This window comes from Sparus aurata, chromosome 19, assembly GCF_900880675.1.
Source record: "Sparus aurata chromosome 19, fSpaAur1.1, whole genome shotgun sequence".
Lineage (NCBI taxonomy): Eukaryota > Metazoa > Chordata > Actinopteri > Spariformes > Sparidae > Sparus > Sparus aurata.
The window spans coordinates 22,936,316-22,954,731 of NC_044205.1; the positions used below are offsets into that span (position 1 = coordinate 22,936,316).

The window sequence follows — 18,416 nt, forward strand, 5'->3', positions numbered from 1 at the left end:
CATGCTTTTTATTAAATAGAAGACAATATTTCTTTCTTCTTTAATGTACTTTGTGTTATATTTTGAAGGTAGGGGTTTCCCTTGGCGGTGACGTAACCGCTGATCTGGATTACGCATACGGGTATCATTGGTCCACACCGACGCACCAGGCCTGTAGTTTGAAAGCTGTCTGGGCCCAGGCGAGTAGCCCACATTGCGAACAAAGTTACAATATTTTGAAATAAACCCAAGGAATTACTGAGCCATTCCACCCGCAGAAGACGTGTGCTACATTCGGACCATGCGGCGGTGAGAGGGAGCGGCGACCCGGCTGGATACGCGGAGGCGGACGCGCTCTTTGAGTAGCATTGTTTTATGGCATCTTGGACTGAGTTGCATTGAACTCCACACGCAAGGAGAAAAGAAAGCTAGCTGGCTAACGGGTGCTAGCTGGCGAGCTAGCTGGCTAGCCGAGCAGGCGAGCTAGCGGCGGCTATCCGGCCAACTCGCGTGCTATTCACTTCCTTGTTGCACACTGGAGTGTGATGGAAGGCGAGAAGAAGTTTGTGGGAGGGAGACGGAGTTTATTACTTCAACTTTAACACTGTCCAATTAATGGATGTACACGCTCGCACACGCTGCAACATCTCAGAAGAACTGGATTTTAAATTTAGAGCCGCTTTGGGCCTGTGCTTTGACCATGAAATGGAATGTCTAGCCGGACAGTTAGCTATTGGAGGCTAGCTGGCTAACCCGACTACCGTTAGCTAGCAAATCTGGGAGATGTCCGTCCTGGAGTACAATGGTTGAGTACCGACTGGCTCTATAACCGAACACCATATTGTGGATTTTGTGTAACGGAATCTGCAGGCAGCAGGTGTCATGAACTACCGTCTGGGGTAACTCACTTTTTCTGGACCCTCAAGCGAGCTAGCTTTGTAATGCTAACGTTAAGCTTGTGATTTAGCTAGCTAGCTGGCTGGCTGGCTGTCTTAATTGTGAATATACGTTAGCTAACTAGCCTGTTACACAGCTAGCCCAATGTTTTGTTCCGCGACACAGCAAAGAGCACAGCTTAGGCAAAGTATATAATATTAAATATTCTCAAAGTGGCTATAGCATTTGATTTGTAGATAAATGCCTAATTCGGAGGTGCTTCGCGAAGGTCGGGGACGGAGCCCCTCCGCACAGAGGAATGCTAACAGGCAGGACAGGCGCAGCAGTAAGCCGGGGAGCGGTGCTGCTCAGCGGGACAGGCACCGTGAGAAGAGGCGCTCATCGGCTTCCAGGAGAAAGAGACGCAGGCAGGCCAAGGATAGAAACTTGTGGCAGAGCGGTACAACAGGGGACCCTAACAATGACCGAAAGAGCACTTTTGATAAAGAGGCTGAACTTCGGACACTGGTTGAGTACGATGACGTGAGCTCCCAGTCGGAGCGATTTTCTGGGAGCCCCTCTCCCAAACTTGACCCCAATGCTGACCGGCTCTCTGTGGACCGACTCAGCGATGCAGACTTTGGTGAATTCAACGGACCAGCATCCCCAGACAGGAGCCACCCAAAGGTCCGGGAGGCGGTGAGCAGTGGCAAGGACGAACAAATCAGGGGACCATCCGAGAGGAGCAAGCAAGAGAAGGAGGTGGGCAGGAAGAAGGACCGCCAGAGCCGTGAGAGAGACTCCTCAAAAGTCAGGAGTGGAGGCAGCCTGGGTGGCTCCAAGAATCACAGGGACACTACAAGGAGCAGTGACAGAAATGGTAAAAGGACATCTACGTCTCAGTCCTCGCAGTCTGCAGATAAAAGGGATCCAAAAGGGCACAGGAGTAAAACAAGATCTGACAAGGAGCCCCCGTCTGCATACAGAGATGCTCCACAATCTTATAGAGATGACCGCGAAGACCTCAGGGCATACAGGAGAAGTCCTGGTTTCAAAGCAGAAAGTCCCTATGGGACATACAGCTACCAATCTCCTGGTGGTTATAACCAGCTTATATCTAGAAGAAGTCCAACCTACGGGAGCAAAAGACTCTCTCCCAGTTCCACGTATTACAGCCGGGATGCAGATGTGTATGGGGCATACGGTATGCCGAAGTCACCCAGTTCGTATTCAAGCAACAAAAGAAAGCGATCCCCTGCCAGCCCAGCGAACTGGCGCAGGTCCCCGAGCTATGGCCGACACAGTCCGTACGAACAAGGCGAGTTTGGGTCAAGTCCTTATGGAAACCGCAGGAGATCACGGAGTCCATACAGAAAGTCCCTGAGCCCAAGTCCAGATGTCAGGTGAGCAGCTTTAAGGATGATGTGTGTTTACTTTGCCGGCCGTGGTGTAATTGTGTTGTGTTTTTATGGTGGTTTGGAGGAAGGAAACTCTACTTCAGATTTGATGCTGTACAATCGTGTAACCTCGCTATCAAATTCAGTCAGGCGTTGATTCTGTACACCATAAGTCGTAGATGTTATCCTGTTTGAAGTAATCATGAGTTTAATATTTGCTGGCATGCTTGTGCTTTTCCTAAAAACCTTTGTCCAGACTGTTAAATGAGAGAACTAAAAGACTGCACAATTCCTGGGATGCGTGTAGTAACTTGCCTTTTGACTTGACTAAATATTGTTGAAAGTTAGATATACTAGCAAGTAACTAAAACCCTACATGAACTTTGAAATTTTAAAAACGTGTCCATGTCATTTTCTCTCCAGGCGATCTGCCAGGTCGCGCAGCAGAAGTCCATATTCATCCTCAAGGCATTCACGCTCTCGCAGCCGCCACCGTCACTCCCGCTCCCGCAGTCGCCCCTCAAGCCTTTCACCGAGCACGCTCACCTTCAAAACCAGTCTTGCTGCTGAACTCAGTAAGCAGAAAAAGGCGAAAGCCGCAGAGGCAGCTGCCAAGGCCAAGAATTCCAGCAACACATCTACTCCAACCAAGGGTTCCTCATCTGCTCACCAACCCAGCCCCAAGTCCAATCACTCATCCAGAAAGGGCCGCCCTCCCTCGCCACCTCAACCCGAGAAAGGTCCCAGAACTCCCACGGCGAGCCTGCCTCAGTCCCCCTCTGACAAGTCGTCCAGGAGGACCGCCGACCACCAGACCAGCAAGGACAGAGACGCAAAGGGGAAAGACGACTCTGTACATCGGGATAAAAGGAAAGCACCAGCACCTGGACAGAGTAAAGACAGGGAGCGCACCACTGGTCCTCTCATCTCAACTCTAGCATCCCTCCCATTGCCCCAAACAGTTCTCGAGCACATGGACAAAGGAGAAAGGTACGAGCGTGTTCTTGTGCTAATTGACCTAGAATTTATATGCAAGTTTATACTTGATTTTAATGACTTACTCACATTCTGTGTCTGTATCTGCTGTTCTTTCTCCAATCAGCTTGAAGGATAGCTCGCACTCAGGGAAGAAAAAATCTGACAGAAAGGCTCGTCCGCTTCTCACCGACCTGCCTCTGCCCCCTGAACTTCCTGGTGGCACGTCTTCCCCGCACAGCCCACCGGAGGATAAAAAGTCCCAAACACTTCGCAGAAGACCCAAGTATGTAACCGTACAATTAGAAATATATTTTCTTTTCTCCTGCTATCGTTTTCTTTATTCTTCACTGAAATGTATTCTTGTAATTCCCAGAATTTGTGGCCCAAGATACGGTGAGATTAAGGAAACGGAGATCGATTGGGGAAAACGGTGCGTGGACAAGTTTGAGATCATTGGAATCACAGGAGAAGGCACCTACGGCCAGGTGTACAAAGCTAAAGACAAAGACACTGGTGAGGGTTTTGGAGATGGACCTCCCTCATACTCCTCTACATTAAAATACAGATTGGTGGTGCAGATTTCTTAATACTAATGTAAATGTTTCCCTCTTTTGTTTCCCAGCTGAAATGGTGGCACTGAAAAAGGTTCGGCTGGACAATGAGAAGGAGGGCTTCCCGATCACCGCTATTAGAGAGATTAAGATTTTGCGACAACTCAACCACAAGAGCATCATAAACATGAAGGAGATCGTAACAGACAAGGAAGACGCTCTAGATTTCAAGAATGATAAAGGTACGTCGTGTTTTTACTCACAGTCGCGCCACGTTTCTGTTTAAGAAGTTACATTTTATGATGATTAAATCTTTTTCCTCTCATCTCAGGTGCTTTCTATCTTGTATTTGAATACATGGACCACGACCTGATGGGTCTGCTCGAGTCCGGGTTGGTCCATTTCAACGAGAGCCACATCAAGTCGTTCATGCGACAGCTGCTGGAAGGGCTGGATTACTGCCACAAGAAGAACTTTCTGCATAGAGACATCAAGTGCTCTAATATTCTGCTCAATAACAAGTAAGACGTCAATATTTTTACACTCAGTTCTTATGTTTTGGTCATAAATGTTCTTGTGACGTCATATCATTTGTTTTTTCCCTCATCAGAGGTCAAATAAAGCTCGCTGACTTTGGTCTTGCTCGGCTGTATAACTCTGAAGAGAGGTGAACCTTCTATGTTCTCTGCAAACAAACACCGGTTAATCTTTACTATCATTTTCACTGTTGTGTGTTAATACTAACAAACATGCCCTCATGTCTTTTGTCCTCTTGTTCAGTCGTCCATACACCAATAAAGTGATTACACTGTGGTACCGTCCCCCAGAGTTACTTCTGGGAGAAGAGAGGTACACGCCGGCTATTGACGTGTGGAGCTGCGGGTAAGAGCTCGACTAATATTCACTCAAGTTTACTCACTTCATGTTCTTTTTTTAGCATCATGATGATTTTTTTTAATCTTGCTTCCTGTCACAGATGCATTCTCGGAGAACTGTTCACAAAGAAACCAATTTTTCAAGCTAATCAGGAGCTCGCCCAGTTGGAGCTCATCAGGTAAGATAATGCTAGAAAATGTCTTAAAATGTATATTTAGGTCTGAACTCTTGACTAGTTCTCCATAATGGTGCCCCAATCCAAGCCAGAGACAAAGAAGCAGAAGTGGGTTTGATTATCTAAAACGAAAACAGAAAGCATTACTCATTTTTCCCCACTGATTGACTCGGTCGACCATAATGCCTCGCAGCCATACGACGTGTTTTGAGTAACAGGCCTCGCTTGTTTTGTCATGACTGCCTTTGTTAGAGGAAGTGTGAAGGTGGTGATTAATTGTGCGGAGGCAGTTTGAACAGATCTTTCTCTGCTGAAGAAGTGGAAAAAGAAACAAATGTCTCACTGTACTTCTCATTTACCATCCTCTCTCATTATATTAGTGTAGGTGAAGGAGGTGTGAAAATACGGTTTAGCAAAAGCAAACTTAAACATACCAAGCCGGTTCTCTGGGTGTTGTCAGCTGTCGTTGTGGTTATTATGTAAGAAATCTGTGTCACTTCATGCGTTCACACATCGTTCCATTCTACTTAAACAAATAATAATCTTGTCTTTCAGCCGAATATGCGGCAGCCCCTGTCCTGCTGTGTGGCCAGATGTCATCAAACTCCCCTTCTTCAACACCATGAAACCAAAGAAACAGTACAGGAGACGCTTACGAGAGGAGTTTGCTTTGTGAGTATATGCTGTCCAATTGAATATTCAAGGGTTGGGCCCTCTAGCAGTGCATTATATGTTGAGCTGGATACAACTTTATTGATCTTGTGCCGGACAACATCAGCTCAAGAGTGGCAATACAGACATGATGGATAGTTGTACCGATAATAAACATAATCCTTGTGCTTCTGTTCTCCAGCATCCCTCCGTCTGCCCTGGACCTGTTTGACCACATGTTGAACCTGGATCCCAGCAAACGCTGCACAGCCGAGCAAGCTTTAGGCAGCGAGTTCCTCAAAGACGTGGACCCAGACAAGATGCCCCCACCAGAGTATGCTCTCCTTCAATGTTGGGTCAACACACTTATCTTCAGGATAACAACATCCTTCATGCTTTCTCACCATGTTGTTTCAATCCCTCCAGTCTTCCACTGTGGCAGGACTGTCACGAGCTGTGGAGTAAGAAACGGCGGCGACAGAAGCAGATACCAGAGGAGCTGGCGGCCCCCAAGGCGCCGCGTAAAGAGCTGGGCCTTGACGACAGCCGCAGCAACACTCCCCAGGGCTTCCCCGCTCCTGGAGGTGTCAAAGCTCAAAATGCAGCTGCTTCGGCGCTGCTGGGTGAGTGTAACCGCTGTTTGTATTCATTCTGTGTTGTTTATTAGCTTGTCAATCACTGGCAACTTTCACTTACATCTACCTGTATGAAAGGTGCCACACACACACTTTGATTGGGGTGTGATGCAGAGCAGTCAGAACAAGTACAACTGGTCTCTGTGATAAATGAGTAACTCCATGTGTGTTGCTCAAAACCTGGATGCAAAATAGTGACATTTGTTTAGATTACATTTACATTACATTTGTTTCTGAGGTCGTAAAAGCGTTGTTGCTTCTTTGATCCGGAATGTAACTCATTCTTTCACTCAGTTAATCTCGTCTCTATCATGTCTTCTGAAAGGTCTGAAGTCTGAAGTTAATGTTTGCCAGTTAAAATTTTCCCCAGAGCTCTAAAATCTGACTCAAGTCTTCCTTTTGTGTCAAGCAGCAAACGAAAATAAGTTTTTTCATGGTGTGTTTAAGTTAATTTGCTTTACTTGACATTGCACATCCTGCACCGTGACTATTGCTCATGCACACATTGCGACGCTGAAACGGTCTATTGTGCAGCCCCAGGGTAAGGAGACGTCAACAGCTATTGTGAGATACTTTGAAATATTGTGTTATTATTTTAAAGCCGTGGGGACCACCTCTAGTGTTTGACAGCACAGCGAACCACACCTTAACGCTGTTTGTCCTTGTTTCAGTGATGAATCAGCTCGGTCAGCTGGACCTGTAGTCTGACTTGTCCAGCTTGTTTTCATTTACACATTAATCTTGTGGGAGAGCGATTGTTTATGTCTTTTTGATTAAAAGATCTTGAAGAAAACATGTATGTAACGCTGTGATCCTGCTGTTACACTGAAGTTAAATAGTGCAGAAACAAGTGGCTGAGACAGAGACACTGTGCCATTAAAATGATTTTGAAGCTGTTTTTTTAAGGTGAAAAAGTGATATAATGTTGCTTTAAGTTTAGAGTATTTTATCCCGTATGTGTGTTTCCAGCGTAAAGAATGAACCTCCATGCTCAGTATAGTTTTCTCTCTTCTTACAGACCCAAAAGGTCCAAACTCTCAGTTAACCCAGGAGCAGCTGGCGGTCCTCCTAAACTTCCTCGGTCAGCCCACGGGCGCAGTCAACACGGCCCAGTTTGTCCAGTCCATGAGCACAAAGGTCAATCAGGAAACATTACAGCAGCTCTCCAAAGCCCTCGCGCCCACCGACCCAGCTGAGCCTCCGCCTCCTCAGCCTACCCCCGCCAAGCCCCCCCAGCCCGCTGCTCCGGCCGGAGTGCCCCGCACACCCCCGATGCCCAAGCCTCCCTCACCCCCCATGTCTGCGCCTTCGGTTATTCCAGAAGGAGAGGCAGCAGCTGCGACGCAGACAGCCATGACAATGCTGCTGGCTCAGCTCCTCCAGGCTCAGCAGGGTCAGAGGCAGGAACCGAGTGAAGCTGGAGAAGGAGTGGAGAGTACGAACCCTGCAGGAGGAGCACAAGGGGGTCAGCTGCTAGCTCCAGAGGTCAAACAGCCTCCAGAGCCCAGCCCAGTCTCTCCAGGTGAACCTTCGTCTAGAAATATCTGTTACTGCGAGCTAAACATTTTGTTTTTTTTGTTTTTTCCCAGCTCAATTTGGTTTTAAAACGTTTTAAACCAAATGTTAATGAAGTAATTGTTTGTTGTTAAGATGTACAAGAAACGGTCTAATTAGTTTTGAAACGGAGAAAATAATGAAAAATGTATAAATAAATCATTCATCCGATACCAAATATAAAGTTACAATTTCTGTCTTTCAGTGTCTGAAGTAGGTGGAGTGTCGATCCTGCCCCCAGACCAGAGACCACCTGAGCCTCCAGAGCCGCCGCCTCATGCTGACCTGGACTACCGCCAGCCTCCACCTGAGCCCAAGACCGGCCACGCCCCCCCTATTGCATCTGCAGGTGGAGGCGATGGAGGGAGACCCCCAGAGCCAGACTACCCACCTCTCCCTACCGCAGAGGGGCCTGGATACGGGGGAGACTACAGCCACCCACCTCCTCCCCCCTTCACCCCTGCAGGGTTCGGGGACGGCTACATGGGCCACATGTTAGGTGGAGGCCTGCCTCCTCACGCTCTGAGAGAAGTGTTCAGCGGACCAGGCCAGGCTGCCGGCTCCTCATCTGTCGCGGGAGTTCTGGCCCCGGCCCACCCTGACCCCTTCCCTCCAGGCGCCGGGGCCACCGGTTCCAGCAGCATGGTGTTCACCGGGGACAAGGACCACCGATTTAAGTACAATCACAGCCCTTTACCTGTGGAGGGACAGCCTAACCCCAGTGCTATCCACCTGTACAACCACGCCATGGCTAGAAAGGATGGTGTACCTCCTCCCCCACCCATCCCAGCACCAGGACAACCCTGGGGCTCCCCTTCCCAGGTCGGGGCTCCACCACTACCCCTCGGCTTTGTCCCACACGTGAACTCGACAGCAACAATCAGAGGACGAGGGCTGCCTTTCTGAAAGACTGGAAATATGGAATTGAACAGTTTGTGACAAAAAAAGGCGCGAGGACTCGGTGTCGAGCCTGGAGCCTCTCAGGCCAGACCAGACCAGACCGGACCGACCTGGAGATACACACTCAGTTTGTAATAACTTAAATCTGTGTAAGGCATTGTATCCCTCCTCAGTCTGGAATGTGGAGTTATGTCGCAGAAGGACAGCTGAATAACCCCGGAGGAGCTTTTCTTGCTCATACCATTTTCATATTTTTTTGTAATCTATTTTGCTGTCTTTTAAATTAAACTTTTACCTTTTTTGAGTGTACATTTATCAGGCCGGGTAAAAATTTTAAACCTCTACCTTTAGCCTTTCTGTAATTGCTCCTGGGCAAACTAGTATTAATGTTTTGCACTACTGACTGAAGTAGGCGGAAACTATTTTAGCTATGAGAGGAAATGGATTGTGTGCTCTATCTGCACAATTAGGAATATGACCAGTAATGTAGTGTCCTCTTTTTTTATGGCCATGATTATGTTGAGACAACGGTGGCTCAGTTGAATGGGTTGATGGCTTAGGTATCAGCACACAGGGAGCTATTTGAGAAAAAAAGGACTGTTAGTTCCGGAGAGACTGGTAGCACTTGGATGACTGCAGCGAATCTGATGGGACTTCATGCAGAAAGGCTGTTTTCACTTTAAATTCCACATGCCTTTTTGACAATAGGTGTTGTAAAATCACAAAGCGAAACAAAAAAAAACCACACACATAACCCGAGTTCAAAAAGGAAACAATGTCTTTTTTTTTTTTTTTTGTACTAAAATGATTTTGTCCCCCTCCCTCCTCCTTTGGCAAATGTTTATTAAAGAAATGCCAACAACACATCGGCGTCTGCTTCATTACTACAAGGATTAGTCTTCTTTTGTTTCTGGTACCATGTTTATAAATGGGAATATTTTGACAGTAAACCAAATATCTCTAGGTTGAGGACAAAACAAGATGAGGACATCATCTCGGCATTTGGGAAATGATTAATCACAGAAAATAATCATTAGTTGCTGCCCCAGATTGTTAGATACTCTCAGCTGTGCCAGAAGTCCTACCTTAAAGATAACAGCACTCAGTTTTAATTGACACTGTCGGAGGTATACATTTAATAATTAGGCTACAGTTTGCGATGGGGATATAACTATTGATGACACTGGAAATGAAATATTACATACAAAATATTGCTATTCAGTTTATAGTACACACTATAATATCGAGTAAATAATCAAGCGCAGATGTTATGATAAACATAAATCAGACCTTTATAACAGCGTCAGCCAAAACTGAAAAGTTTTACAAGCTTTGCAAAGGCAGAATTTATGGCAGAGCAGTTGTGTCGGACAGCATTGGATTATTTAATGAAGTGACCGCTGGCCAACAGCAAACACTCTGTGTATTGTGTTATTAAGACGTACTACACAGAAGTCCTGGAGGCAGAAACAGGTTAGACACAACATTTTAATTTATTTATTTTTTGTGATCCATGACGTCTGGTCTGAATTATTCTATATCCTGTGTTTGTCCTGTGCTCCAGGATGATTTTTTAGAAATTCTTGAATCGTCTTTTTAGTAGTTTCATGTGCTCAGATTATGGAAAATAAACAGTAATTTGGTATCCTACATTTACACTATTTGAACAAATTTTGCTTTTTTTTTTTTTTCAGACCCAGTTTAGTCGGCCTTGGAACGTCCTAATATAGATGAGGTGAGGTTGTCAAAAGTATCAATACTTAGATTTGTTTTTGATACCTTGAATTTAAAACAATACGATAGCCACATTTGATGGAATGAAAAGCTATAGAAAGAATAAATGAACAGATCTCCAATAACATTTTCAACCCAAGACTGTATATTAACATTATAAATATTAACATTATTATTGTTTGCACGTTGAAAATTTAAAAAAGAAGATAATTTTTTGCTCTAAAGACTTTTCTTTGGTATCAGAAGGGGTATTGAGTATCATTTTGTTAATACTAATATTGTTTCTGAGTTTTAAGGGGCACTATGTAGTTTTTCAAACTCAGAATTTTAACAATGAGTTAATAACACAAACCCAGAAATAGTTCTATTCTCCGTAAGTGAATAAACAAGGTGTTTTCAGAGGTAAATAAGGTCCCCAGATCACTGTTTGAAGCTACAAAGTTGGCAGGGTCCGCCACGTATAAACAAAGTAAAACAGTATAAACTGTGTCAGTTTGTTTATTCAGTTTATTCAGTCATGAATACAAAGAGAGTTTCTTTATTTAGCTTGTTCAGGCATAAAAAAAACAAATCAGTCAGTGGAGATCTTTCTCTTGTGATTAAAAACTACATTTGCATCTTTAAAATCCTGGCCTAGTTGATAGGGTTACTTCATAGATCACACCACTGGATGGCAGTGTCATGTCACACATCAACACACTCTCACTTACCTACAGTGTGCACTCACTGCAGCAGATGAATAGGGTCTCTGATGGAGATTGACATTCAGTGCTGCAGCTAGAGGCAGATGTACTCGCTTTAAAGTCTCACTGAGAACCAGCAGACCTCAGCAGCCACGATGTCACCGCTGCTAAATCTTGACACTGAGCGTATACACCATTCATACGATGACAAGCTCCTTGAGTAAGTCAGAAGAATGCAAATGGATATGTTTTGGCTGTGTTCGTAGCATGAAAACCTGTTCCTTTTTTCCCATATAGATATATATATATTTATATACAAAGACTCTGCCAGGTCTCCCCTGATAAAGAGTCTCAGCAGTGCTAACCTGGCACGGGAGATAGCAGCACCCATCAAGTTTCAGACAACTAATACGCAACCTTGAGCGCTGATACAGAGCGGCGCGACTGTCAGGAAGAAAGAAAACGTTCCACTAGCTGACAGCTCCCAGTGGACTCAGTCTTCAAGCACTTGAACTCGTGCTTTGAAGCTAATGGAAAACAGTTTCTCAGAGATCACAAACCAGTCCTCTTCAATGCTCCCGCTTAATGCCAACTTTGATACGAGCGTTTCTGGATGTCAGTAGACCTTTTGCCGTGTTCACCTTTATCAAATGAAATGTTGCTCTCAGATAAAGGCATGGGAATGGAATGATTTTTCCAATGCTGCTTAGCAGCAGGAAAATCTAACTTTAAAAGCAAAGAATCTGTCCGTCTGTCTGTCTGTAATTCACATATCTCGACGACTGTTTGTCAGATCTACGTCGCACTTGGCAGGTTTGCTGCTGAGTTCCCACAGAGGTGCAGGGCTGAATTTGGGGACAGGATGTGCAGGGGCTAGCTGGTTAGCATGCTAAATTTAGTACACATCTCTGCAACAAAGTACGTGGACATCTTTGACAAAAACACTTGTTGATGTCATTGTTTGCATTCTGTTGATAATGTTAGTTCATTTTTAAATTTTTTAAACTACAATTCTGGCTATATTGAACTACACGAAAAGGAATCACGACCTGTCTGTCTGTGGTTCGCATATCTCAAGAACCACATGTCCGATCTGCTTCACACTTGGCATGTTTGTTAATGAGGACCCAAGGAAGTGCAGTGTAAAATTTAGTGCAATTTTGACATTGTACATTTTGAATCAGGAGTCTTTAAGACTGGAACTGTAAACCCCTCGCGCTAGCAGATAAGCTGTGCCCAGCGGCATGTTTTGAACAGCACAACTCTGAGACTACACTGCCTGTTTTGTAATTTATCTGATTATTACATATTATTAGATTAGATTAGATTATAAAAGACAAGAACATAATTTTAAAGATGGAAATTATATTCCTTTCCCATCAGATTCAATTAAACCCTTTTAAAGTCTTCCTCACAAATATTCAGATATTGGGAATTCACATTTAAATAGACATTTAAGGCTTTCAAACTGCCCTGCAGTACAACACTACATGACGAACAAACCATTCTGGAGCCGCAAATGGAAGCAGCATCATCCATTGATTGATATTCTACATGCATGAACAAAGAGACACACATCTGTCCTTTGTTTTGCCCATCGTATCCACATCTGAACTTGCCCTGCGTCACATTGCTGGTGATGAAAAAGTGATTATCTCAGAGGGGTTCCGTTCTGCAAAGCTAATTCAGAACGCGGATGGCAGCTAGTCTGTGATTAATATGGCGTGGATGATGGATTGCTGAAAATTTACGGTAGCTTCAGCGAGACCGGCGACATCATATTTTTTGTGTGCGAGTGATTGAAACAACAGTGAGAGCGAATTTAAAGAGAAGATGAGAAGAAGGAGACTTGTGTAACCACAACATCGCTCTTCACATTTTGGTAAATGTGGATTTAATTGAGCTCTTGAAAATACAGAATCCTATTTTTCAATAATGAGTTATTGCTAAAAATCTAATTCCTTTGTCTATAATCTGAAACTAGGAATAATAAAACTAAGATTTCTGTTAAAAACCTTCAAAAATGAACTAAGATTATCAACAAAATGTAAATAAATAACAGTTTTGATGTCTATGTATTGTGTTGCAGGAATATCTACTGAAGTTAGCATGCTAACCTGAAAGCCCCGAGCCACTTTGCACCTCAAGAGATGAAAGTCCGATTGTAAACAACACCAGCAGTCTCTTGGTGCCCTGAGGTCCCGGCAGAGTCAGCTAATAGCCCTTTTCACACGGTGGCCATTTTCCTCCAATATCACGCTCAGGGTGGGAACCATCAGTGCTGGGATAACATTATGCTGTTGTGTTCCAGGTGTGCAGTTGTGTAAATGTAATTAACCTGACAAATTGTTGTTATTTTGCATAATGAAAATATGGTTAATGAAAAGCTTGAATCACCTTAGGCCATTATAGCTGATGTTAGCATTCAACTATTCCCAGCTAACATCACCTTTTGATCACATCCTGTGTCTTTCGCTTTTGCTAGGAAGGAGTCTGATGCTAACATTAGCTGTTGGAAGCTAATTAGTCATCAGACCTGTTGTTTTTACTTGAAATATTGTCTGACCTGGCTGCTGTGTGGATATGGTCTCTACAACAGAGACCGGACGGCAGGGTGGAAGTTAGAATGGACACTGGAAAAAGGAAAGAATCAAAAGAAAGGCTGAAAAAAATTGACTTATACAACTTTAAAACATACAAATTTACATGTTGTGTCTTTTTTTGTATAAATCTTACAAAGCCTGGCTGGCTCGCAGAATCCGGTTTTGGTACCAAGCTAAGCTAACCTGCTGGTGCTAGCTTCAAATTCACCCCACAAGCATAAAAGTGGTAATCTTCTGAATCTCAGGGACTGTGCAAGGATATTTCCCAAAACTATTCCTTTAACTGAAGCCATATTTATAGCTGCATCATTCAAACGACTGGAAATATTTTGATTAAGCAATTTCACCCCCTAAAACGTTTTAAAATTGAGTGATATTTAGCTACACCTGGCAGGATTTAAGACTTTTACGAGTAGGCGTCCTCACCTTGGAACAGAACGAGGTCGGTAGGAATGTTTTCTGCTTCTGCTACTTAAGAAATGTCATACAAAAAGACAAACCGGAGCAGTTGGGATTAATATTTTCATTGTGCATATGGTGGAAAAGAGGGGCGCAAGACAACCACACTGACAGGAAAATTGGCATGACAAGAGAAAAACAAAAGCGAAACACAAGCCTGCTCTTTGCATAATTGGTCGCAGCATGGTCCCTTTTTTATTGTCTCTCTCTCACACACAAACACACAAACTTGGATTATTACATTTGTGAAGGCCTTAAATTCACTCACTAACTAAACCTTTAAAGGTGCACTCTGTAGTTTTTGGGGAAGAAAAAGAGAAAGATCTTCATTGACTGCTTTTATTTATTTATTCCTAAACAACCTAAAGAAACAAACTATCTTTGTTTTCATGACTGAATAAACTGAATAAACAAACTGACCTTAAAGGACAAAACAATTTAATACTGTTTTACTTTATATGTGGCGGACCCTGCCACCTTCCTATCTTCCAACAGTGCTCTGGGGACCTTATTTTCCTCTGAGAGCAGCTTGTTTATTCAGTTTTTGGTTTAGTTTTGAGTTTATATTACAACGTATTTGCAAAATAAACTTATTCTCCAAAACTACATACTGCCCCTTTAAGTCTTTAAATTAAAAAACAAAACATGAGGATCAGCAAAATTCCACAAACACCTCATTTTAACACACATGGCAGGTCCTCACAGGTGTACTTCCCAGTCGAGGCACAGTGTGGTGCTAAAGCACCTGAAAGAAGTGGATGGAAAATGAGATGCATCTCAATCCATCAACTGGATTTCATAAAAGAAACTTGCAAAAAAAACTGAGACTTACGACCAAGAAACACCTCTCATCCTTGAACCAATGTCTATAAATAAGGCGTCACGCCCATTAATAGTGACGCCTGACAAGCGGAAGCTGACAGAGCGAATTCATTCTTGCTTGATGCCTTCAGCGGATGAGGGGAGGTTTTAACTTCTTTAGCTGCTGGCTGGCTGGTTAAAGTGGAATACAGCCAAATTCATTAACGAGCCACGAGCTTATCACATTTGGATAATCAGAGATTTAGCTGGACTCGAGCTCGTTAACTCATTACTGGTTCTGAGGTGGCTCAGGGACAGGAAGGGACAGTACCTGTGAGAACACGGGACGGGGAAATAATTGAGGGTGATTTATTGTAGAATTAACACGCTGACTTTGAATTAACCTCTGAGATTTTTGCCGTAACTGAACCATGACGTGACCCCGCGGTGCATCACCGCACCCTGGGCCATAACTGCTGCTTGAAGAGGTGAGTCAGCCCAACTAACGGCTGTTTAACGGCCACCGGTCAGACCATTGTTTTTTCTTTCCCTGTGTGTGTGTGTGTGTGTGTGTGTGTGTGTGTGTGGAGCAGAAAGGGAGAAAACACACACAGCTGACATTTTTAGATAATGTTTTGTTTACATTTTTTCAGTTTTTCTCTCTGAGTGATTTCCTCCCGGGGGCTTTGTTCAAAGTAGTTAATTAAAATGTGAAATCTAAAAAGTAGTGGCAGAGAAAACAATAGTTGTGCGCTCTTCCGCACGCGTGCACAGCTAGAAAACTTTCCGTGGCTGTCGGTAATTACGCTGGCTGCATATTACTTAAGCTTTAGGTGGAATAGCAACCATTAGCCTCACTACATTACAGGGTGTTAATCTCTCTTAATGAGCGGGTTTCTTTTTAAAGCCTCTGTGTAATTTTCCCAGATAGCGATTTACCTAATATTCACCCCGATGAGGAGCGTTAGGCCTTCAGAGACGGTCAGTCACGATGGAGCGGTAAAGGGCAGCTCCTCCGCCCTGCTGCTGGGTGTCAGGTCTGAGTGTTCGGCAGCGTAGTGACACTCTGCAGAACGGGTTACGCCGCGCTGACCTTTACGATCACACATGGTGGCAGAGACGGCCTCTGGTTAGAGGAAAATCACATTACATCACCATCTACTCAGCTGATATGGATAGCCAGTGGTGGAAGGTTATTTAAGTATGTTTCCTCAAGTACAGTTTTGAGGCATGTCATGTCAGAGGGATTTTTGTTAGCTTTAGATGCTAGTTAGCTGTGTTGTAAGCGAACCCAAAAGTCACTACAGGGTAAAAGTAACGCTGTTTAAATATAACTTGTGCAATCCACCCATACAAAGAAAACTTGAGTAAAAGACTCAAAGTACATGAAATTAAATGTACTTAAGTATCAAAAGTAGAAGTACAAATGATCAGCCTGGCGGATCACTGGATCCAATATTCAGCATTTTTATGATTATAGTATTATTTTACTTTTTTATCATCCACTATTTTGATCATTAAAAAAACCCATCCATTGATTTACTGCATTCCGTATTTATTCATAATATTATTTTATTATTCTAAATTATATATATATATATATATATATATATATATATATATATATATATATATATATATTACATTTATTTAAGATTTATTTTATTATTTTATTGTCAAGTTGTAGTCCAACACAATAAAGTTCAAACAGAGCTCCACCTCGATCAAACACAACAGTAATGCATGAGCAAAAATAATATACTGATAATATATATATTACTTTCCCTGTCAAGTACTTCCTGAATAAACATACTTGTATTTATTCGGTGATATTTTACAGTGTGTATTTGTACTTTGACTTCAGTAAACAATCCGAAAACTTCCTCTTCAGCTCTCAGTAGTCACCAGTTCTCTACCTGCTTTGTCTTAACGAGGAGAATCAGTGAAATCACACACTTCAAAATGTGTAACTATCCGTGAGCACGTGTTCATCGTCTCGGTGTAAGACGCGGCCTCACCTTCTCCCCTGACATCCCCATTAACTCCAACCATGAAGACAAAGGGCGCTCCAATCATTTACAGCAGATATGACCCATAAATGTCACGCTCAGCTTCACTTCACACCTTACCTTTGACACGTAAGGTCGGGCCCGAGTGAGTCATTACGGAAGTGAATCTGGGCCCTGCCAATCTGTGCCCGGAACGCCTCCACCCCCAGACTTGTTGTGGAAGGGCACATCGGCGGCGAAGTTCTTGGAGAGCGTTCATTCAGAAAGTTAAACACAGAAATATCTCTGCAGCTCAGCAGCTGGATGTTTGCTCGGAGAGCTTACTGCGCTTTACAAGTGTAAAGAATATCAATGAATGAGGACGATGCTCTTGTTGAGCTGTAAGATGGTGTTTGTATATTTACAGTAGACACACATATATATATATATTTCTGGTGCACATAAAGAAGACTGCCTGTCTTTCCTGCTCGCAGAGGCTGTCAAAGTTTGAACAAATGTGCCAGAATGTGAGAAATCGTTCAAAATAATTTGACGTCGAATCCCAAACTGTGTTCTAGAATTAAGAATCTGTTTGTTTCTGCTTTGTGTTTTGAGTTTTTTTATTGACTGCAATGTAGAAGTGCCATAAACCTGCAGTCTTTCTCGTGGCCAGCAGAGGGCGATTCCACTGGTTTCAAAAAGAATTCCAATTGTATGCAAGGTTATGAGAAAACGACCCCACTTCTCACTTGATTTATCACCTCAGTAAACAGTTTCCTGATGAGTTCATGGTCTCAAGCGCTAGTTTCAAGTCCACGTCAACAAAGCATGATGTTCATTTTGTACATTATGGTCCCATTTAAGGTAAAATAGACATTAAAGAAGGACAAGATCTTCAAAGCGAGTCCTAAAGCCTGGAAAGTTAGCATTTTTGCACAATTTACGGAATGGTAAATTTGTGTTCGCCACAGAGTTTATTTTCTGCCGTTCTCCAAAATCCAATTATGTAGGCTTTTTGTCGAGGGAACCAGGGCGGTGCAAATTTCCGGGTAAGCCTACAAAAACATGTGATCTCTGGCATCTCCGGCATTTGCACGACATCCAAAGTAAGCTAACGCTGGCTGACGTTAGCCGCAGTAAGCAGCCGGTCGTACCAGACAGGCTACGTTGACGAAACTGCCAAGCGTAAAGAATTGTGCAAAGCTTCATGTTATCGCTCGTGTATTTAATTCTTCATTCATAAAAGGGACGACTGTGCTCTTTATCCTTTCAATAAAACAACAAAAAAACGAACTGTAGCTTTAATTTATTCTGTGTTAGCTCTAATTTGGAACACAAAAAGGACGGCCGTGAATCATTGTCAGCTCCCTGAGAGAGCAGAACTCTTTTGTCCGTTGATTTGTCACGACTTGTCCTTGACAAGTTTAATCATTAAGCAGATTTGTGTGTTTATATTTTTTCAGATTCCTGTTTGTATGCGTGGGTTTTTTTTTGCCTTCTTCTTCCGAACAATGTTAGGGAAGTTGACCGTGAGCTTTGGCCCCCTCGACTGCAGCGGCGACTGTACGGCTGTGTG

At 43.5% G+C, this 18,416-nt stretch overlaps 1 protein-coding gene across 1 annotated transcript; it reads left to right on the forward strand.

The window, feature by feature from the left end:
• Positions 1 to 141: 141 nt before the first annotated feature.
• Positions 142 to 9,436, forward strand: cdk13 (cyclin dependent kinase 13). The gene is made up of 14 exons (XM_030398618.1): positions 142 to 2,258; positions 2,676 to 3,242; positions 3,355 to 3,513; positions 3,604 to 3,743; positions 3,853 to 4,023; positions 4,113 to 4,302; positions 4,392 to 4,448; positions 4,562 to 4,663; positions 4,758 to 4,835; positions 5,388 to 5,504; positions 5,686 to 5,817; positions 5,910 to 6,106; positions 7,137 to 7,640; positions 7,878 to 9,436. The coding sequence occupies exons 1-14, from the start codon at positions 1,117 to 1,119 to the stop codon at positions 8,576 to 8,578; spliced, it is 4,257 nt and encodes a 1,418-aa protein (XP_030254478.1). The 5' UTR covers positions 142 to 1,116; the 3' UTR covers positions 8,579 to 9,436.
• The last annotated feature ends 8,980 nt before the right edge of the window (positions 9,437 to 18,416 follow it).

Bases quoted from the DNA above. Each gene is read 5' to 3' on its own strand.
- cdk13 (XM_030398618.1), top strand. From the start codon at position 1,117: ATGCCTAATTCGGAGGTGCTTCGCGAAGGTCGGGGACGGAGCCCCTCC. The intron at 3,514-3,603 runs GTATGTAACCGT...TGTAATTCCCAG, and splicing joins ACACTTCGCAGAAGACCCAA to AATTTGTGGCCCAAGATACG. The intron at 6,107-7,136 runs GTGAGTGTAACC...CTCTTCTTACAG, and splicing joins AGCTGCTTCGGCGCTGCTGG to ACCCAAAAGGTCCAAACTCT.